We start from the raw sequence: 23,836 nt of genomic DNA on the forward strand, positions 1-23,836 counted from the left end.
TTAATAACCTTAACAATAAAAATAACAATAATGTAGGATTTCAATTATCAAAAATGGATTTAAAAATGAAAAATATGTGTTTGTTTTTAAAAACTAGGGTCTGTCATTTTAAAGCAAGCAGTTATAAGTAATGTGCAACTTGACTGTAGACTTTCTAATAATTAGGGTTAGTAACTTTAAATTAGTCCTTTTGGGAAAAATATTTTTCTTCAAATATATTTCCCTTCACTTCACTGATGATTATGAAAATTTAGTTGTGCTGAATTGTTGTCATTTGTTATGTATCTGCAGAAAAAAAGGATTCTGTTATGATACTGATTTCATTTAATTTATTACCGACAGGATGTTATTTTTAATTACTGTTTTTAAAGTTGTTATTGAATTCAGTTGACATGTTATTGTAATTTTGAACGGTAATTTATTTCAGTGCATCAATGTTATTGCATGAACATTTGTTACACCGGCTTGTGCTCATGTTTGTGTTCATTGTTTGATACGATAAAACAAAATACAAAACATCATGAATGTCTTAAGTCTTTTATTTTCCCATTACAAGTAAATGTAAAGAAAGGAATGTTTGGTTTATAAAACCTGAGCTCATTGTTTATTAGTATTAGGATGTAACATTTGTGTTACTTTACAGTATTAGGTAGTGAGTGTGCATGTACGTGCATGCATGTGTGTGATCTATGATTTGGTAAAGGGTCATAAAATTCTAAAAAGGGCAATTAGAGTTTGCTGAAGGCAAATAAGTCAAGCGTTCAAGAGCGAGATCTGTAGGGGGTGGGTCTCCTTGGAATGTTATTGCATGAACATTTGTTACACCGGCTTGTGCTCATGTTTGTGTTCATTGTTTGATACGATAAAACAAAATACAAAACATCATGAATGTCTTAAGTCTTTTATTTTCCCATTACAAGTAAATGTAAAGAAAGGAATGTTTGGTTTATAAAACCTGAGCTCATTGTTTATTAGTATTAGGACGTAACATTTGTGTTACTTTACAGTATTAGTGAGTGTGCATGTACGTGCATGCATGTGTGTGATCTATGATTTTGTAAAGGGTCATAAAATTCTAAAAAGGGCAATTAGAGTTTGCTGAAGGCAAATAAGTCAAGCGTTCAAGAGCGAGATTTGTAGGGGGTGGGTCTCCTTGGAAATGTTTTAAATAAAGATGCTTAGAATTTCAGTAACTTTATAATTAAAAAAGGCACTTAAATAGGTTTGTCGGGGGTTCACAGGACTCTTATGACCCATCTCTGGTTCTGCCAATGATTGAAGGTAAAACCCACTGCTGGTGATCATTCCACAGTTTCCGTGCTAATATCTAATCAAGATTTAAACACATTGTCCTGCATACACACTCGGCTATTTGGACAGGTCCAGTAATCGGTGTAGTGGCCTCTCACCACCTCACCATGCCGTGGATTAAAACTCTGGGTAGGAGCTGGTACTAAGATGTGCATCCAGTAATTTACAGCCTAATATATATATATATATAGCTGATACATTAACCACTAGACCACCGAGGCCAGCACGTTCCAAAAAATAGCACAGCAAGAATCTTTTACATGGAATTTCTTGCACATGGCACCAAATACACAACAGAAACAGTTATGTCCCAAATACAGGTAAATCCAGGTAAATACAGGTAAATCCAGGTAAATCCAGGTAAATCAAAGTTTATTTGTTTATTACACCACTAGAGCACATTATCGGCTATTGGATGTCAAACATTTGGTAATTTTGTCATGTAATCTTCCGAGGGCAAGTGCAACATTTTTCCATTAGCAGCAAGGGATCTTTCCCACAGGCCTGGATAACACACATATTCTTTTACTTCATTTTGAGAATCCATACTTGCTTTTTGCTCGGCTACAATGGCTGCTGCTTGTATAAAACCCTTTGCATCAGTACAAGTTGAGAAAGTGTGTTTCAGCTGAATGGTAAGACAGATGATGATACATCAGTCCAATGAGCAGGCAGCCATGATACGACAAACCACTGGGCTGTGTAACCCAAACACACCAGTATGAATGAAAACTGGAGACTGCAGTCGATGGACACAACTGAAAGTGAGAAACAAGATATATGTCTGAGTAATAAATCTTTACCCATTTATAAAAACACCATCTAAAACCCAAATTATTAGAGAACATTTGTAATTCAAAATCTTGATTAGCGATGTTTCTAGTACAATTGAAAATTGATTAGCAACTATTGTTTAATGTTCCAAGTATCACAGTATATCTGTACCTATAAGTTGATCCCCCCCCCCCCCCCCCAATCAAAATATATTTAATAAATTGGAACAATGGCTGAAGGTGGTGAGACAATTTGATGAAAATTTATTATTATTTACAGTTTTTAAGATGATATAATACTGCCATTGTTTATTATTGAATTTTATCCTATAACTTACCCATGATATCCATGTCATGAAGCTATGTGATAGTTTAGTGTATTAACCCGCTTAATAGTGGTATGCAAATTTGCAAGATTTCTAGGTAATGTGTTGCTATAGATGGGTCATTTGCTTACAAGCCAACAAGTCCTGTATACCTGATTGTAACGTTTTCAAATATTTAGTTAAAATGCATGATATCAAACTAATTTGTGCTAATCGTAATGACGTCATATTACCGATGGCGGCGACTTTAGTACCATGATTTACTAAAAATTTAATTAAAATGTTATTTTAGAAGTGTTATAGGATAAATAGAATTCACTACTCATGTTTTTTAATATGAAAAATATACCGATTAACATAGACTCGGTTGATATTTTCCAAATTAAAAAATACTCATGACGAATCCTCTATGTATCCAATACGTATACTAAAGTATGATACTTTTATGTATTGAATTTACAATGCATAAACTTATTTGACCCTTTGCACTCTTCACCACTATTAAAATATTAAATACTTTCCACTGCATCATGTGATCGAAAGAAAAGAAAAGAAATGTTTACCAACACCTTAGCACATTATAAAGTTTGGCTATTTGATGTTTAATAGTAATACATGGTTATTTTGACAATTCTTCTAGATCTAGAGTGAGAGAAAAACTCATTCTAATAAAAAGCAGCAAGAAAAGTTTTATAGGTAGTTTTCCATACCATGGTCTTTAATGTATCGGATGTGGAGCACTGGTTAAGGTAGGAATAACATGACAGTGTTTCTGGCAGAAAGAAATTTTTGGGTATGGCACTATGGAATTGAATGCAACTCTCAGTTTGGCCAGCGATGAAGTTAGACGTGGTTTCATGCGCTCTCAACTTACCCCCCCACCTGGGGGGACTGATCGCTAGTTATGGATCGCTGTTGGAGTACCGCGTCGCGTACACCGGGTCACGGGCAACCGTGACCTTGGTGTATGGCGACGCGGGTACAGCCAAGAGGAAGGGAACTAGGAAGAGGAAACGTGCGCCAGAGGCGGCTCAGGCGGGGACAATGCTGGCGGCTCAACCGCCAGTGGCGGTCCCGTCTGCGTCGCCGCCCCCACCACGACCAAACCGGACGGATCGACGGGAGGCGACTCGCCAACCAGCCGGACCGACTGTTCAGATGCGGGAAGTGGAGCAGCCAACCAGTGCACCGCGACCAGCGTCACCTGTTCCCGCTCGTCGTTCGTCTGCGTCGAGACCCCCACCCACGGGGGACTCCGCGACGGCGACTCTGGATGTTGGGGCTGTCAAGAGGAAGGCCGTGACCCCCCCGGAGGACCACCAGCCAAGACGCGGCCTTCTACTTCCTCTTCGGGTGACTGGAGAGTGGCAGCGCGGAAAATCAAAGGCCAGTACTCTAAGTACTTGGTGGGAGACGTCACGGACCCGACAGACTGCCAGGCGGGGTCTACGAAGAAAAACTTCAAGACGTTTCCCGATGGCCACCAGGTCGCCATCCACACGGTCAAACTACGGGGAGTGGAAGCTATAGTAGTGACGTCGCGCCGGGATGATCTTTACCGACAGGGATTCCTCAGCCATGACATGGATAACAACACCATCCACAGAATCATGAAGATCGTCACCGGCGCCCAGTACCCACAGATGGTCCACTGCCTTAGCACCCACAGCTACAGGAGACTGGTGCCTCACTTTGAGGAGAGGAACAACATCACCTCCCCGTAGATGCTGTGCACCCAAACGGCCTTAACGAGGCCACTCGCGTGGACATATCGATCGGACTTTAAACTTTTAGATCTGCGTTCAAAATTTTATGTCGAAATTACTTCTTTTTTTTTTAAATATTATTAAATAGTCCGATCCTCTCTTCTTTCTCTTATTTAATTTTGGACTGTCCTTCTAAAATGCTCCAAATTATATAAATATTCGACCGAGCAGTCAATTCTTTTTTATTTTTGGCTTGTAACCTTTTAATTTTTTATCTATTAACTTCTTTACTAATTGCTATTTTCAAAATTCTGCCCAGTTTCTACCACCCCCCCCCCCCCCCCCCCCCCCCCCATCCCGAGTCAGGCCACCGATCTTATCGGAGGTCGGACTCGGGATGGGCGTGTTCGAAACCCTAGTGGTATATGGGCACGTTAAACTAGTTATCATCAGCAACCACAGTGTAGTGTGGGTGGCCTCCCCCAGAAAGAAAATGGGTTACGTTTAGGGTTAGGGTTAAGAAAATCACACAGTAATGATAAAAATAATTGATTTTGTGAAAAGGTTAACTTTAAAAAGAAACATCTGCCAAAACATTTGGGTATGGCACTATGGAATTGAATGCAACCACAGTGTAGTGTGGGTGGCCTCCCCTAGAAAGAAAATGGGTTAAGTTTAGGGTTAGGGTTAAGAAAATCACACAGTAATGATAAAAATAATTGATTTTGTGAAAAGGTTAACTTTAAAAAGAAACATCTGCCAAAACATTGGGTATGGCGACATACCCATTTTACACTCTGGCAGAAAGTCTACCTGGTTGCATAAATGAGTATCTACCAGATGTAGAGCAGTGGTTAGGATTGAAAAATCCTGATTCCATAAAGGGGTATCGATCTTATGACCCATGACATCTCAAATGTGTTCCAGGGCTTCTAGAATTTTTATAAAATTCACTAGCCATGGGATCAGTAATTTTTTTTTTTTTTTTACTAGCCACAATAAAAAATCCACTAGCCTACTTTACTTTAAAGTAAAGACAATTTTACTAACAGTAATAATCAGATATGTCATCTCAAGAGGGAGATAGAACTTAAAACAACTAAGATTGGGGAGGTAGGTGGTAGTGGGGACAGGATATTCATATTTACAAAATAGACTTAAATGCAGCATTTGACAACTTTTTTCCACTAGCCGTCGGGCATGGTAATAGTAATTACTTACTAGCCCAACATTGAATATCACTAGCCACGGGAGTGGAGCTACCATAATCTAGAAGTCCTGCATGTTCTCTACCACTGAGCTGTATTTGTATAGTGAAACCTCTCAAAACCGGACCCTCTGTAAACTGGAATTCCCCCAAACCAGACATTTTTCACGGTCCTTTTTTATAAATCACTACAGAACTTAACCTCTCTAAACCAGATACCTAAAAAAACGGACATTTTACTTGGTCCTAAGGGTGTCCGGTTTAGAGGGGTATCACTGTACATACCATCATTTCAAGTAACCTACTAAGCTCTTTGAAAAAAGAAAACAACAACAAAGGATTGACACATAGATCTGAACACAAATGTAAATGATTAGAAAATTAACACTGCAACTTTTGACGGCGAGACAAAATAAAATATACATCAACAACTGAAATTAATTTTGAAATAATTTGCCCCCACTACACAATGAAACATGTCAACCACTATAGCCTGCTGTCCACCTGCTGTGGAGGTGGACAGCAAAAGAAGTTGAAAGATAGGAGTTGCCAGATCGGGAAGAAATGAGATGGAATTCAAAGGAGAGAGAGGAAAGGGAGCAGTGGGGGTGGGGGGGAGGAAGTACACTGCGATGAAAGGAAGAAATGTTTTATTTAATGACGCACTCAACACATTTTATTTACGGTTATATGGCATCAGACATATGGTTAAGGACCACACAGATATTGAGAGAGGAAACCCACTGTCGCCACTTCATGGGCTACACTTTCCGATTAGCAGCAAGGAATCTTTTATATGCACCATCCCACAGACAGGGTAGTACATACAACGGCCTTTGATATACCAGTCATGTACACTGCGATGATGTCAAACTGTGTAGGAATCTGCTTATGGAAATGCTACATCACTCACGAGAAATCATACATGGAAAGTGGGCCAAAGCCCACAGCAAATGCTGATGGAAAAATGGCACATGTGTTGCATGAATGGCCACAAGAGACAAAAACCTGAGACAGTGAGAGAGACATGGAATAGGGTGTTAAGATGGACAGAAAAAGTTGAAAAATGGGAGGAGCTGCCAAAAAAAACCCAACCCAACCATAAATACTTTGATTAAACAGCCAGCCTACATTGAAAAACAAAATAAAGAAGAGGAAGTGGAGGTGGATAGGACATACACTCAGGAAACCTATAGAAACCATCACCCGTCAAGTCATCACATGGAACCCCCTAGGGAAGAAACGAAGAGGCAGGGAACAGAACACCTGGCAAAGAGACACCGAAAAGGAAACAAAGAAGATGAGTTACACCAGGAGAGAGATGGAAAAGATGGCCACAGACAGACAACAGTGGCATTCCTTAGTCCAGTGAGCAAATAGGCATAAGTAAAGAAAGTTAAGTACATTGAAAAAACGAAAGTGACTATAAGTAGTATAGGTCAGGTCAGGTCATAGGGCCCAACATGTACATTCAGAACATGCTGTTGTAGTGCACACCTGTCATGGGCATAGGTGTCGGCCCATGCTTGCTCCTCCGTCCAGGACAGGAAAGGGTTTGGGGTGGGTGGAGGGACCACCTGCACTTACAAGAGAGCACCAGCAGCCCAACCAGGGTCAGTAGCAGGTGGGGTAGGTAGCGGGCGGGGTCGGTAGCGGGCGGGGTCGGTAGCGGGTGGGATCGGTAGCGGGCGGGGTCGGTAGCAGGGGGGGGATTTGTGGTGCTATTGAATTTTTAATGTCCTTTAGGATTAAGTCAAAAATATAAAGATTGTGCAGTTTTCATGAGGTAATTTTGGCACATAATTTGGAATGGTTCATCAAAAGATAAATGGAGCTATTGAATAATTTTGATTTAGTTTGCCAAATAGTAGCTCACACTGGAACCTTGCTTATTATAATATAAACTCACCTTTTAAAGCCTGGATATTTGACGCCAAGACAAAAACATGGCAGATCCATATATAGAATACACTGTATGTCTGACCCCACAGCATCACTGGGATGAGGAGAATCTTGCCAAAATCAGACATTACTAGAGCTCTCACAACCATCTGGTATCTAGAAGATAAAAAATGTGTTACCTAGAAGATAAAAAATGTAATATCTTCAAGAAATCTTTTATAAAATCAAAAATGATGTATTTTTCATTCATTAAACTGTCAGTTTGTATACATGTAGGTGATGCATCTTTCCAACACATATGGCTCATATTTGACCTGATTGTCCCTATAAAATATTTAGAAATTATGTGACACTTTTGAAATATAATTAAATATATATAAATATATTTTTGACGTAAAATATTTAGAAATTTCCGACTAGTGGTTACATTTCTTAACTCATCCGTCAAAATGTTTACACTCATTTGGTGAGCAGACTAGTATATCCTTTATCAAAATGTTTACACTCATTTGGTGAGCAGACTAGTATATCCTTTATCAAAATGTTTACTCATTTGGTGAGCAGACTAGTATATCCTTTATCAAAATGTTTACACTCATTTGGTGAGCAGACTAGTATATCCTTTATCAAAATGTTTACACTCATTTGGTGAGCAGACTAGTATATCCTTTATCAAAATGTTTACACTCATTTGGTGAGCAGACTAGTATATCCTTTATCAAAATGTTTACACTCATTTGGTGAGCAGACTAGTATATCCTTTGTCCATGCTGCTAAATAAATAAATAAATTGTTACATATTATTTAATGTTAAATACCAATTTTCTCAAACTACATGTATTATATATACTTACTCATGTAATGTTGTAGATTTTCGTTTTCTTTTCATCCAAACAATCCAAAGTAAAATTACAACACCAAGAAAAACAAGCAGTTCTAAAAATAAAATAAAAATAAAAACATTTTAAATGCATGATCTGAATCCATCCTGTCGATATTATAGGAATATACAAATGTATAACCAACAATCACGATGCCACCAGCTCTCCACAACCCCACCAGCACCCCCTCCCCCAACTACATACAACCACAGAACTACATTATAGTATCTGAAAAAATATTTGTTTGTTAAATGTGCTTATTTTTGTGACTATTAATAAAAACTCATATTTTGTTAAACTGGTACATATTACATTTTACAAACATACCTACATGTAATTCAATAAAACCACCAATGTCTGTTGGCAAATTGCCAAACACAGTAGGGCTACTCTTTAAGCAGGCAGTCAATCAGAAAAAGGTTGAGAAACTCTGAGATATACAATAATACAAATACAGAATGAATGAATGTTTAATGATACCCCAGCAAAACAAACCCCCCCAAATATTTTAGGGATAATCTTTCTGTTTCCATTGCAAATATACATGTATATACTCAAATTCATTAATTCCCAATCCTCTAAGTTTTACTATCCTAAATGTCCTGATAAATATTTTATAATGCTTTTTATATTGTCTCTCTTAGCAATTCTGTAAAAATATAACTGCTGGAGAAATGGGGGTAGGGTAACAAAACGGACGAGTTCTGCAAAGTTTCCATCTCTATATTCATGGACTAAATATTATAATGTATGCAGTACAGATAATTTGTATAAAATCTACTAGAGAACAATGGATTGATTAACTATTTGGATGCATTTGCTGCCCAGTGTCACTTCCTGGGCTACTGCCAGCAGGATTTCTGCCCAGAACAAGCCCCTTATTAATTTCAGTCCAAATTTAAGTTACCCCAATATCATACTAATAATTGAAATCACTGAAACCCACAGCATTTAAAATAATTTTGGCAGTGAAAGAAACTAAGGACATAGGTAGGTGTATGTTTTTCTGATTTTTAGCAGCAAACAAAACTTGATTTTGTAATAGAGGACTAATTAAAAAGAAACTTGATTTTGTAACAAGGGACTAATTAAAAAGAAACTTGATTTTGTAATAGGGGACTAATTAAAAAGAAACTTGATTTTGTAATAAGGGATTAATTAAAAAGAAACTTGATTTTGCAATCTGGGACTAATTTTTAAAAAACTTGATTTTGTAATTTGGGACTCATTAAAAAGAAACTTGATTTTGTAATTTGGGACTCATTAAAAAGAAACTTGATTTTGTAATAGGCAGGGCTAGCTCTGCGCAAGCAGAAACTTTCGCCAAATTATCCATGAAACTTCAATGATGGTAAAAACCACATTATTTTCCAACAAAATATCAATAATTACTTTAATATTTTTTACCAAATTAAAATAAAATTTGACTGTTTTTAAAAGAGGGACTAATTAAAATAAAATTTGACTGTTTTTAAAATTTGGTGAGTGGCAAAGCTATCCCTGATAGGGGACTGATTAAAACAAAACTTGATTTTGTAAGATGTCTAACCGGCTGAAGCCATGAAGATGTTCCAGTAGAGATCCCATTCCAATGCGGAGTAGAAAACATAGTCTGGTTCGAGACGGCCCACACGAGATGAGCGAGCAGATCGCTGTTCAACAAGCTTCGTAAATGCATCACAGAACAGCAGAATAATCACTAGTTTCCATGGAGACTGAAATAATAATTATCAGAAATGTATGCAGTTCTTTTCTCCTAGGAAGCTATTATTTTTCTGATAACATTAATATGTAGTCAGGATAAGGCAGTTTCAGGCATATTATAAAATTATTTTAAAGGAAAGAATGCTGATTAGTACAGTCAACACTATGTAATAATTTACACTTAAATTAATCACAATATGTTCATTATGTAATGGAGAATGTACGAGGAGGTGTAGATTCATGAAAAATAATTTATGAGTCCCATAGGGGTGAGTTAATTATTTTTCATGAATCTACACTTCTGAGTGCATTTTCCAACTTAATCCATTATTCATTAAAATGACTTACGTGATTGCCAAATTAACTTCTTTGTTATATTTTTTAATGAAAATATTGGTCAAAAAGGAAAAGAATATTTACAAAACTAATAACCCAAAACGATAGGATCCTTTTGGACCTTCCCTGAATGATTTGGTCAGGAAATTGACAGCAGTGGATGGCTGGCATTAACCATGATGCACATGCTAAACATGTAATCACTGATTTCCGATTTAGTTTCCGCCAATCTTTGTCATGTTCCGCCAGAATATATCACTATCACTAGTATCAGGTTTATAAGGCTTAAAGCCTGGTGCAAATAAGAATCAATTGTCTTGTCTCCAGTATATTTCAGCTTCTGAAAATTACCATTAATGTGATATTGATGGTTCTTTGTTGTCAGTTAATTTGTATGTACCCAATTGATATATGTTTCAAATTTCAGACAAATCACACTAACGGAAGTAAATACATTGTACCTAGCAACAAAGTTGACAAAACCTGTGAAAAACGGCAACTTTTTGTGTGACAAGCATATTTGATAAAAACTGCAATTATGTGCAAATTAAAATAACACACTTCCTTAAGTGAATATGATATATGCTTACAAAATTTGTAATCGCAAAAATCAATGAAATTGGTCAACAAATATGATTTCTGTGGTACATTTTCAAAAATTGGATAATTGTCTCCAAAAACCCCTTTTTTCCATTTTACTTGTTTCTGCATGAATAGAAATTAAGATAAATCAGTTATTTGTGCCTTATAGGTAGTACTATACCAAATAACTTCCGGCTGGGTCAAAGTTCGAGGTGCACCGAACTTTTGATAGAGAAGTGAACACCACAAGTCCTGTGATTGGTTATAAATGTGAGTGTAATAGTTTCATCTGGGTAAAATAAATGTGCAATTTTATTTCATCTAGTACCAATGTGTCAAGTAGCATTGTGCTTGAAACATGTATGGGGTACCTGTAAAAAAAAGTACTCAAATTTTGTGCGAAACTAGGGTAGTCATAGACGCTACCCGTTATCTCAGAAACGAGCAGCTTGACCCCCATTTTTTTCTGATTCACTTTAAGTGTAAGGGGTGGTAGTATTTATATCCGTGGCGTTTATGTCGGTTGATACGTTGCAGGTAGGAGTTTTAGCCGCATATGTTACTATTGTCGTCTATGGGATTTGATTTGGTAGTATACACCCTATAGCACATATTCAGTGCATAATAAAAAATATTATGATTTTGTCATTTTATTTAATTAAACTATACTGGTTGATTAATTAGCCATCACTCGATCATGCAAGTTCACAATGACCTTGACCTTGACAATAATCTCTGTACATGGCTCTGAATGGAGTTTGAATCAAAGTTAGCACTGAAGAAAAGTTGGTTTTGGCCTATAATTCATACTGTAAAGATTTCAATAATTTCTTTTTACATGGTATTTGACTTGCCATATACAACTGCTCTTAAATATGGTATTATATATAGGCAACCTGAACTAAGATTTTAATAGCAATTTATTTTTATATTAAAAATAGCATGTGCCAATAGTGGGTTAATGTCTTTAGTTTCCATTAACATTGTTAATTTTTTATGTATGAAATTCTGAAAACTCAAATTTGTAAAGAAGTTGATTTTTATTGTCATTTTGACATATTTATAGGGTGCTAAGTTATATTTTAGACAAATTTGTAGTTTTATGCAAAATTTAAAGTAAATTTGAAGAAAAACTTTACCAAAAACATAATTAAATTTGTTGTCACTATTGTGCCTTCTGTTCTTATTTGTACATAACAATAAGGTTGTTAAACATATACTTAGATCTCCAGATCATTTTTGTTTCTTAATAATCACTTAGTTAGCTCTCATGAAAAGCATTTTGAGTTTATACTAGATTCAGAACCAATTTTTTCAGATTTGATTATCTGCCTTGGATTAAGTTGATAATTTATTTTATTGTTAAAGCTGTATTACCTAATGTTACTAGCTAAATAAAATGCTGGATTACAGATTGTAGGAATACATCTAATGTACATATTGTATTCATCCGGATTAGAAAATAATGCAAGAAAATAGATGTTCGGGTAATTTTGTCATTTAAAAATAGGTTTTTTCAGTAATTAATCAAAAATAAATGTGTTAAAGCTGCATGATTATTCCAGATATCACAACTATTAAAACCTCCAACTACAGTAGGCTATAAATAAAATATAGTCAGGAATATTGGTGGCTGCCAATGGTTTTGATGGTTCATTATGAAAATCAGCATGGCCGATGGATTTGAAATTCCCACACCTGGTAACTTGAAGACACCCACACCCAGCATACAGGATTTCCTCCCAACACTAATGTTCAGGACATTAAGTCATTACTTCATACAGGTACAGTCATGTTTGTGTTTCCTTCCTCAGACAGTGTATTTTTTTAATACTGATATTTCTTTGATGTGCCTGTTAAGGTCTTCATAATCTAGGGGTCAATCAAGTGCATGTGTTTTAATGGCATTCTTTAAAGGGGTAGAGGTACTCTGACTATCTTTGTTGTCTCTACATATATACCTGAGTACACACACCCAACTGAAAGTAAATATCTTCAGGAGTTTTATTTTAAAACATTTTGTTGTTTAATATGACATATTGCATTTGTACAAAACTATATGCAATATATATGCTTTTTGAGGTGTACATTATATTAGGTTGCACTGTAGAAACAACACTTTCAGTGAGGTTGTCAGTTTATGTCAGAATACACCAGATCCTGGTTGTCATAAAGACACATAGCTGGACACTTTTTGAAAAATGTATGTTATCAGTATAGGTAGTACTATACCAAATAACTTCCGGCTGGGTCAAAGTTCGAGGTGCACCGAACTTTTGATAGAGAAGTGAACACCACAAGTCCTGTGATTGGTTATAAATGTGAGTGTGTTGGTTGTAAAAAATAATAGTTTCATCTGGGTAAAATAAATGTGCAATTTTATTTCATCTAGTACCAATGTGTCAAGTAGCATTGTGCTTGAAACATGTATGGGGTACCTGTAAAAAAAAGTACTAGGGTAGTCATAGACGCTACCCGTTATCTCAGAAACGAGCAGCTTGACCCCCATTTTTTTCTGATTCACTTTAAGTGTAAGGGGTGGTAGTATTTATATCCGTGGCGTTTATGTCGGTTGATACGTTGCAGGTAGGAGTTTTAGCCGCATATGTTACTATTGTCATCTATGGGATTTGATTTGGTAGTATACACCCTAATATGAGCAATTTCATAACAAATGTAGTGATAATGTAAATAACTAGTGTAGTTTATCCTTTCTATACTTGTCACACACTCTACTCATATCCTTTGGTAGCATGTAACACCTGTCCCAACCATAACGGTGGTGGTTCTTCCTTATATATTGTTGTGTAGAATACTATATAGTTACACTATATTCACCCAATTCTATTGCACACATTTCCATAACCCATTATTATTATTTTCTCTTACAGTGGACTTAATTCTCAAAGACAGTTCCAGACTAAGGACCCAAAACTAGTGGTGTCCCAACCATAATGGCAATAATATAGATTATTTTTTAGCAATAATATCACTTTACATGTCTCTAAAAGCTACCAAATTTAATAGCAGTAAATGTGTCATAAGAAGATTATAATGTACCAATCCATTGTAATTAAATGTTTGTTGGAATACTAAACAAATTTTGGTTACTTAAATGTAATTAAACAAGGTATCATTTACAACCGACATATGCTAGTAGAGTAAATGCTTTGTCAATTATGTAAGTTATATAAGAAGTGCCTAAATATAAGGGAATTTACAAAGAAAACATAAAATAAAAGTCACAACTGAATATATATAAACATAATGTGGTTGCCGTTATGGTTGGGACAATTATGCATTGGAGTGGCAATGTATGGATAATCATAGATTAAATGGACACTGTTAGTGTTTGATTGAGTAGTTAAGCTGTTTTATACTTCATGTGCACATGCATTACAAGTATGTGGGTATCCAATACACATTTAGATTTATTGACAAAGTTCAGTTTATATTCAATCATTCGTACATTTTTTCATTGAAAGCACCAAATATTTGATGTATGAATGTTATGCATTCTAAAATTCATTCAAATGAGGTACCAAACATTATTTAGTGAATAATATGTGTATATGCTACAAATCATAGATTGTGAACAATTCTTTTGAACCTACAGTTTGTTGTTTATTATTGTGTCCCAACCATAACGTCCAGGGTAACACTAAGGATGTGGGCATTTGAGTGGCAATGTATGGCTAATTATAGATTAAATGGACACTAAGTACATAATTGAGTAACTTTGAGCTATTTTTATGTTGTCTGGGTATTTAGTTCTTTGAAAGTTTAATTGTCTTTCATTTGACATTTTGGGAGGTGTTCAAAATGTCACAGTTCTTTGAAATAACACTTCTATGATCACATTTATATGAGTTTTTTAGGAAGCTAAGATTGTTTTAAATGATTATCATATGAATGTATTATATGTTTTTATGATAACAGTAATAAAATGTCAACAATTAAATTGTTCAAATGCTATTGTAAAGCATGTGTCCCAACCATAACGGTGAAATCCTATTCAGAGTGAAATATTCAAGAGCTTATATTCATGCACTTACAAGAGATATCTTCTTCAAATTTTCAGGAAGTTAAGTAAGCATGTCCAGAATTATGGTTAAGACATTTTTACTAATCTAAATATGTGCCTTGTTATTTTTTTTAAATTCCATAATTCCAGTTTCTGAAAATACATATAATTTTCTATGTGTAATGTCATTATTTTTTGATCAGCAACCATTTATAGATGTATAGATGTTTATAAAATTGCATTAGATCCATGCCAACATATCAACACTAAAAAACCTTGAAGATAATAAATAAAACTTGTATTATTAATTGGTCAGAATATTACAATGAAATTATGAAAAGGTGTCCATTGTATTCAAAATAGATACAAATTTTCCTAGTTCTATACATCTTAGCCACAAAATATATTTTTGTCATCAAAATATATACTATTCCCCTGTTGAAATTGCTGAAAATCAGACTATTTGTTAAAGAAGAATTTTTGGTCAAATGTCATACGTTATTTGCACCAGGCCTTAAATTACATGCTTATTTGATGAAGCAGATGTCTGGCCTTGTCAGCTAAAGCATTGTATTTGTTTACAATGAATACGTTCTGTTAGTAGTGGGTTTAAATGCTTCACCTGAATGCATAAAAAGTTCAAACTGCATTGTTTTGAAAATGTTGATTGTTGAAAATAATCTACACCTGACGTCACAGATATGGATTAAAAATTAATACAGTCTGAGAAAATTAGGCAGCTATATCTACTTCATGCAGTGAGATGAATATATAGGGAATAACTGGTTACGGTCTTAAGATAATGGCTTTATCCTGCGAAGGTTAAAATTCAACCTGAACAGGATAAAGCCTATATCTTAAGACAGTAACAAGTTATTTCTTTTATCCTGGAATCCTCCGGGAATAGTAGGAAAATCATTATTTATTCCATTTTTGTGTATGCAAATAAAGTATCGTCAACGTAGCAAGGTTTTTGCCATATGACTTTATACAAGTTACATAATGTCATTTTTTTTAGGACGCTAGCTACATTCTGTCACATTCAAAAAGCATTTCTAAACTCCATTTCATAAATAAATATACAAGTTTTGTATTGTATCGCAAAAGTAAAAGTTATTTATATTTACTGTACTTAAATGATTTACAGAGTATGTTTATTGAAAATCTAGTCTGAAATACTCTGGTTGAATTGGGCTTATGTCACGCGACCTATATTTTTGGTCAGTGACCAAAAATATAGAGATTTATCTAGTCATCATATCTTGCCAATACATACAGTGATTGCGGGATACATAATTTAGTATGGGTCATCCTAATGTTGATATACATGTACATGTAGTTGGCATTAATATCATAAGCTGAATAGTTGTATTACGCTTTATATACTCTTCAAAAGAAGAAACGCGAAACCACATTGTCGTAACATTTGGAGAATTGATTTAATTATTGAATGGTGAGTCCGATAATTACCAAATGTTGCAGGATTGTTCACAATTCACTCTAGTCCATTGTGAGTAAGTGATAGGACACACCACCAAGGTCAAGGTCATCTGGAGTCAATACCGGGTGTGGCCTCCGCGTGTGTTGACAACTGCCTGGCACCACCTGCCCATTGAAGCAACCAGAGTACGGATGACGTCCCGGGGGATGGTGGCCCACTCGGCCTGCAAGGCTGCTGCCAGCTCGGGCAGGGTCTGGGGCTGTGGTTGTCGCTGTCGGAGGCGTCGGTCCAATTCGTCCCATAGATGCTCAATTGGGTTCAAATCCGGTGATATCGATGGCCAAGGAAGGACATTAATGTTGTTGTTCTGTAGGAAAGCCGTTGTGAGACGTGCTGTGTGAGGCCTGGCGTTGTCATGTTGGAACACTGCGTTGGCGTTGGCCATAACTGGAACGATGTGTGGCCGGAGGATCTGGTCAATGTAGCCCTGTGCATTCAGGTTGCCCTGCACGTGGACCAGGTCAGTTCTGCCAGTGTGTGAGATGGCTGCCCACACCATGACACTACCCCCGCCGAATCTGTCCACTTCCTGCACGCAGTTTGCAGCATAATGTTCACCACGACGCCTATACACGCGACATCTTCCATCATGACGTCGGAGCAGAAATCGGGACTCGTCACTGAACCACACCTGTCTCCATCGCAGTTGAGGCCATTGTCGATGAATCTGGCACCACTGCAGTCGGAGTCGACGGTGTTGTGGTGTTAAGATGACACCTCGAACTGGACGTCTGGCACGAATTCCTACCTCACGTAGGCGGTTCCGTACGGTCTGGTCGGATATCCTGCGCAAACCTGGTATTGCTGCGGCTGTGGAGGTGGCAGTAGTCAATCGTTCCCGAAGGTGGCGTACCCGGATGTAGCGGTCCTGCCCGGGGGTAGTGACCCGTGGTCGACCGGATCTAGGGAGGTCACGTGTTGATCCATGTTGCTGGTAACGGTCCCACAGTCTGGAGATGGTGCTTGGGGACACATGGAATGCCCTGGCAACGGCCGTTCTGGATTCGCCTGCGTCTAGTCGGCCGATGGCATTGTTTCTCTGCGGTTCACTGAGACGTGGCATGTTCTGGATTGTCAACTGTCGGCCAGATACAGAGGCCAGGCAAGCGAACACCCTGCACTTTTATACTGTCGGTGTTCATGTTGCACGTGCAGACAACGCACGTGCAGTGGTGACATGGTTTGCACGTGGCTGCATTTTTGCGAATATTCACATTTTGGAACTTTATTGTACAGTAGCTGCGTTTTATCGAATGTAACCATGGGAATGTGTTTGGGACATGCAATGACCTTATATTCACAAAGCATGAACCGGTAGGAAACATAAAATCGGAGTTATAACCCATTTGTACCCTTTTGCGTTTCTTTTTTTGAAGAGTATATATATATATAATGGAATTGGAGAGCAAAAGCTGCTTGTCAAATTGATTACTAACAAGCATAGTGACAAATGTCTCTTTATTCCTGTCAATTTTGAACTGTAACTGTGTCGGAAGGAGTAGTTGCCTACTAATAAACTTCTGTTAGAACACAGTTAATTGCACAATATATAAAATCACCTTTTGGCCATAGACAGCTGAAATGTCAGGCACTACATCTGGTCAAGTCACAACCCTATATCATATTATCATATGCAACCCCTGCAATTGCCCACGGTATTCAGCAATCCCGTGGATATTTGGCGTGGAGTAGTTTTAATTCTCCACAGAACCTTTTTGCCTTGGACTATATTCAGGGTTTTTTTAATGGCATGCTTTCTTTGCCATAGACATTTTCTTAAATGCAAGGGTTGCATATGTATGTTGCCTGTTTTAACTTTACCTTATAATCCGTGTTGACCAGAATGTGTCTGTACGCTGGGGTCTTTAAGAGAAGAGCATCGAGAAATACAATGACTGGCTCATATTCAGTATATTTGTCTACAACTTCATGGCAGTGAACCTGTTAACAGAAAATGTAATCTGTTCATGTTAGTACATACACACATGCAGGGTATACTTTATTACCAAAACTTGTTCCTGCCAGTGCACAACGACTGATATATCAAAGGCTGTGGTATGTATTATCCTGTCTGTGGGATGGTGCATATAAAAGATCCCTTGCTACTAATGGAAAAATGAAGCAAGTTTCCTCTCTAAGACTATCCTTAGTAATCAATAGTTGTGTACCAGTACCTAAGAACAAACAGTAAAGTAAACATGTGTAACCGAAAAGAAATAAAACAAATATTATTTACTTAAATAGTTGGTTCTTTGATGTATATAACACACTATTTGTTATTTATATTTACTGCCGAATTCATTTGCCAAAGCAAGTTTTCAAATAAGACCAACTTTTGGCATACTACGTAAAAGGTAACGAATAATTGCACACCCCATTCTTGTGACATGTTCGGTAATTTCCATCTATGGACCCTTATATTTGGTATTAGAGAAAACTGACTTTTTACTAATGAAATAATAAACGATGTAAATCACTTATCAAAATGTTTTTCATTTCAGACATATTCTGTTAACAGACCTGTCCTCTGAGAATTGGAAGTTTGCGTAACCCAAATATGGGTTACCCAAAATGTTTTTCAGGTAACCAATTTCATTTTGCGTAACCCGTTACAAATATATCATTATTTGAACAGTGACAAATGATAGTGTAAAATAGTTTTAATGTCTGGGGGTTTTTTTTTGCCGAGAACGAAAAATGAGTTATGCAAAACTAAACTTATGTGAATGATGCCTGATCGAAACCTTGACCTTGAAGTGTTGTTTTATCATTTGTTGATAAATGTGAAGTCATTGATTCGTGCTTGCACAACTACTGAAGGTGTGTGACTATTGATTACGGTACTCTACGATATATGTCAGAATTACGAAATCTTTGACATCCAATAGACGATGATTAATAAACAAAACAAACTTTAAACTTTATAACCAAAATGTCCAAATAAATTTATGACAAACTGAAACAACTGTAGCAATTTTCATTGCTCATACTTGTGCAGGGTGCACATTAAGTCAATACTTTTCTTAATGTGCAGGACAACTTGCTTCCCTCTATTTAGAAAATTTAAACTGGTAGGCAAATATGTTATGTTGTCGTTGGAAGATTTATTTTGTTAATCAGGATTTAGTGAGTATTTTAAGTTATACATTTTTAGTTTATGTGTCCATTTGTTGCACTATTTTGGTTTAGTTCATTCAAGATAAACGTCTCCAGCACAATATTTATTATTGTGATGTTTATTGTTGTGCCATGTGTCCAATAAATGTCAAAATGTTAAAAAAACAGACCGTAGATGTTTACCTTGGTGAACAATATTTTGGTTGAGAAACTGAAGAAACATGGCTCATATTATAAAGAATTCTGTCTTAGCCAATTTTTAGATAGAGGTAAATGTATACAATGTGTGTGTAGTCAATTTAAACAAAACTTTATTAGCCAAACATTAAATGTTGAAGTCATTTTGTATATAAAAAAAATTAGCAAATGGATAATTTGACCACGGGCATGTAGTGTCTTGAATATTACTTTTACTAATTTAAATTAAGGTGAGTGTCAAACTTTTAAGTTAAGTCAAAACATAAATAATATTAATTATAAAAAAAACTTACACAGTGAGCTATTTTAATTATTCCACCTTTAAAATCTCTATATAATTCTTTAGCATCCCAACCACACTGAATACACTGATAGCTTTTCATTACCGTATTTTCACAAAATGTAAAAAATATAATGAAATTTAATAACATAAAAACTACGATTCTACAAAGAAGGGAGATAACCCTTATCTGAAAATCATCGACTAGTTACCGGTTTTGGTAAACGTAGTTTTTAATTAAATATTTGTTGAGAATAAGTTTTGACCATTTCCTTTATTTTATAGTGTTTTCATTGCTTTGTAGTAATAAAATTGACTTTGCTAACTATGGAAATGCAAAACGAAGATGGCAAAAGGAAAACCAACAAAAAAGACAGCGACGAAGGAAAAGATATGCTTGATAGAGAAGAATATACGTTACGAAAGCGTCTGCCTCCAAGATTACCGAAGAGAAAAAACGATGTTTACATCAGTAGACGAGTACATTTTCAAGCACAGTTAAAACGTTGTCAAAAACTTTTAGACAGTGGTAATGAAGTGTACATACACGGACTTGGTGCAGCAATAAACAGGGCTATAAATGTGGCACTTCAGCTAAAGGAGAATGGACGAGGAACGGTTGAGGTTTCCGCTTACACATCCACTGTGGATTTGGCGGATGATCTGGAGCCAGATAATGATGACGATGAACCAGAGGTCTCACACAGGAACAATTCAGCTGTACATATTAAAGTTTATAGGCCAGATCTGCCTAGTACTGCTAAATCAAAAGATGGACAATAACGTATGCCTGTATTATGTATAATTCAGTATTAAAATAACTAATTAAAAACATAGTTTTCCTTTATCTAAAAGTTATAAAAACACAACCAGGGTCATATCTAGTCTGAATTAACGGGATCAGGCTAAAACGGAACCACTACCAAAACGGAACCATTTTTGTTGGCGAAAACCGAACCATTTTTGTTGGCGAAAATGGAACCGATTGTGGCTATAATGGCACCTCACTGTATTAGTTAAAACGGAACCACACATAATAGAGAGAGAGAGAGGGAGGGAAAAAAAAAAACCCCGAAAAATCATGACTTAGGTTTGTTGCCGAATAAAGCCGGTCAAAATCGTATTATTCAAATGTGAAACCGTGGATTGTGCTACGATAGGAATTAACACTTAACAAATCTTTTGAGTTGTTATTACTGTAGACTGTTGATTGTCAATCATTTAAGTTACTAGAATTACACCTGTATTGCTAATTGTTAATCCACATCACCGATGCCGTCTAGCCGGAGTGTCGCAGACAAAACATCAAAGCTCACAGTGTTCACTGCACAGCCTTGCCGGGCTTGCTTGGTTAAGTACACAACAATCGATTGCTTGTTTTGTAAATAAATAAACATCATTTTACTTTATTACATCTGACTTCCTTCATGAGATGTTAGTTGTTGCTGTGTTTAAAAAGGTAATAGAGTAAATTAGTGCCTTCAGTACAACTGTTATTTTTAGCTTGAGCACATGCTAAGATAATGCTTGACGTCACTAATCGAGGCCCTACTTGGAATAGCAGGCAATAGATGTTTTGATAATCAAATGCTCCCAATCACAAGTTTCTCAAGTATCCACCAAACGAGAGGAAATTCGTAACCAGTATCACAGCAATGCTAATCCAAATAGAAACGGCAGAGAACAGGAAAAGTAACGAATGTTGAGGGGGCCCTTTCTGAGGGGTTTGTGAATGCCTGACTGAAAGACATGCCGTTATCTGGGCATAATGTATTTAGTGAAATAGCTACTTTTCCAGTATGTAACATTCCTGACACATTGTATGTGGTGGACATGTCTCACCTTCAACATGGTTGTTGGTTCTGACAGTAACATTGTAGACCGACCAACAGCATGGAAGGAATACTGGATGTTCCATCCACTGTCGACTGAAATAATCCATTAGTTCCCAGATCTGTCCATGTTGAGGCACCAGAGAGTTGATTTTCGCAAACATCACCTGAATGTGTCGGGTTGGTTTCTCCAGATGTCTTGGGTCAAGTGGAATAAACAGCCGTGTAGCCTCACATCTGGAAAGTACCATTTTGTGAATGGGGAGTTTGATAACAGTTGCACCATACCCAAACATTTTTTCTGGCAGAAACTCGCTATAATATATTGTTTATATCACCAAAACATACTTTTTACTTGAGCCATGGAGAAAACAACTCATAATTAGCGGTACAGTCTTTGAAAATATTTGAAAGTAGCTTTAATACCAATTTGATTGAACATGGACAAACCTTAGTGAGCATATATTGCTAATTAGTTCTCACGTGATAGCAGCTCTCCACATTTTCAATGTCTGTGCGTTAAGTAAACAAGTAAGGGGATCCGGTTGTCATAGATCTTTTTTCCCTTATATAATAGCCTACAATTAAACTCATAATACAATGGTTTGGAGGCTTGGACTTCTTATCAAGTTATATAAAGTTGTCATCAAAGTCAACTAACAAAGTTCATTAAAAAGTGTATGCCTTATATGCCTTAATTTTGGTTTTGATTTCGGTGCCATTTTAGCCATCGATTTTAGTGCCATTTTAGCCAACGCAGGTTCCGTTTTGTCCACAGATTTTGGTGCCGTTTTAGCCAACACAGGTTCCGTTTTGTCCAATTTGGTTCCGTTTTCGCCTGGGGCCGTTTTGGCACGGTTCCGTTTTTGCTATAACCCGAATTAACTAGGGGTCAATGGTGTTTAAACAAAAAGGAAAAAGAAGAAAAACACGAAACAATTGAGAGGTTATTCAGTTGAGTACAGTACTACTAAGGTCTGCTTTCCAATAATGTGATTACATGTGCTATTTATCAAACATATTTTCATGCACGGAAATGTGCTTTTCCTTATCTGCATTTTTGCAAGCAGATTACTATATAAAATTTGACATCGAGGAAGTGTACTTTTAAGCTGAAAGTAAATAACTGTGTTATGGTGTCACTGTGCTGATAAACAAGTGCCCCCCCCCCCCCCCCCCCCCAAAATCACTCATTGATCCACTTTTTGTTGAATTGCGTATATGGAAAATGTACCATCTAAATGCACGTAAAATTGTATTAATGAATTAATCTGGCCTAAAGACAAATGCTTTTGAAGTTTTTGTATTTTTGGGGTGCAACTTTCCCCTTGTGCACTCCCCACTAGGTACATGTATGACCCTGGCAACATATGGGGCGGGATGTAGCCCAGCGGTAAGATGCACTCTTGATGCATCTCGTTCCAGCCAGTGCACATAACTGGTAAGGCTGTGGTATGTGCTGTCTTGTCTGTGGGATGGTGCATATAAAAGATCCCTAGCTACTAATCGAAAAACATAGTGGGTTTCCTCTAAGAAGTCCTGTATGTCATAATTACCAAGTGTTTGACATCCAATAGCCGATTGTTAATTGATCAATGTGCTCTAGTGGTGTCATTAAACAAAACAAACTTTCACATAATGATGAATAGTATCATCCAATCCTACACTACTTTAAAAAAAAATATGTATGTAAGTAAAAACCAATATTAGTACATGTAGTTTGTTTTGAAATTGAATTGACGTAATCCATTTTCAGGTTATATACAAAAACATTCAGTAACATGGGTTTTTGCATAACCTATCGTGATCATGTAAATGATAAACATTCTAAATTTTATGAGCAAATGAAAAACACATGTAGGTTGTAACACAAAATCTAGGCTTGTCAAAGTTTATTTTTCCCAGATCATTTAAAAATATCGGGGGGGGGGGGGGGGGGCTAAATAAAAAAATAAAAATTAAATTTTTTGTTTTCAATCCATAAACTATTGTTTTGTACAGACTGATCTCATTGTTCTGGTAGTGGTAATTAACATTCTTTCAATCACTGGAATACTTAAAATGAAGATGACAAAAACATTGGTTGGATAATGTTAATTGTACCATACTTACATGTAGGTAATTGTTTTTCCATTGACAAAAGTGTGCAATAAATC

General features: G+C 36.4%; 2 protein-coding genes across 2 annotated transcripts; one reads left to right on the plus strand and one right to left on the minus strand.

The window, feature by feature from the left end:
* Positions 1-887: 887 nt before the first annotated feature.
* Positions 888-20,049, minus strand: LOC121370202 (protein ARV1-like). The gene is made up of 6 exons (XM_041495317.1): positions 19,862-20,049; positions 18,075-18,194; positions 9,656-9,821; positions 8,080-8,161; positions 7,233-7,381; positions 888-2,069 (listed from the first exon to the last, which is right to left on the minus strand). The coding sequence occupies exons 1-6, from the start codon at positions 19,997-19,999 to the stop codon at positions 1,936-1,938; spliced, it is 789 nt and encodes a 262-aa protein (XP_041351251.1). The 5' UTR covers positions 20,000-20,049; the 3' UTR covers positions 888-1,935.
* Positions 20,050-20,077: 28 nt separating this feature from the next.
* LOC121370203 (ribonuclease P protein subunit p20-like) lies at positions 20,078-20,680 on the plus strand. Its single transcript, XM_041495318.1, has one exon. The coding sequence runs from the start codon at positions 20,176-20,178 to the stop codon at positions 20,629-20,631; it is 456 nt and encodes a 151-aa protein (XP_041351252.1). The 5' UTR covers positions 20,078-20,175; the 3' UTR covers positions 20,632-20,680.
* The last annotated feature ends 3,156 nt before the right edge of the window (positions 20,681-23,836 follow it).

The sequence above is a fragment of the Gigantopelta aegis genome, chromosome 4 (genome assembly GCF_016097555.1).
Source record: "Gigantopelta aegis isolate Gae_Host chromosome 4, Gae_host_genome, whole genome shotgun sequence".
In the NCBI taxonomy this organism is placed as follows: Eukaryota; Metazoa; Mollusca; class Gastropoda; order Neomphalida; family Peltospiridae; genus Gigantopelta; species Gigantopelta aegis.

Bases quoted from the DNA above. Each gene is read 5' to 3' on its own strand.
- LOC121370202 (XM_041495317.1), bottom strand. From the start codon at position 19,999: ATGTTATTAAATTTCATTATATTTTTTACATTTTGTGAAAATACGGTA. The intron at 18,195-19,861 runs GTAAGTTTTTTT...TTCTGTTAACAG, and splicing joins TAATTAAAATAGCTCACTGT to GTTCACTGCCATGAAGTTGT. The intron at 7,382-8,079 runs GTAAGTATATAT...TTTATCTTCTAG, and splicing joins AAATCTACAACATTACATGA to ATACCAGATGGTTGTGAGAG.
- LOC121370203 (XM_041495318.1), top strand. From the start codon at position 20,176: ATGGAAATGCAAAACGAAGATGGCAAAAGGAAAACCAACAAAAAAGAC.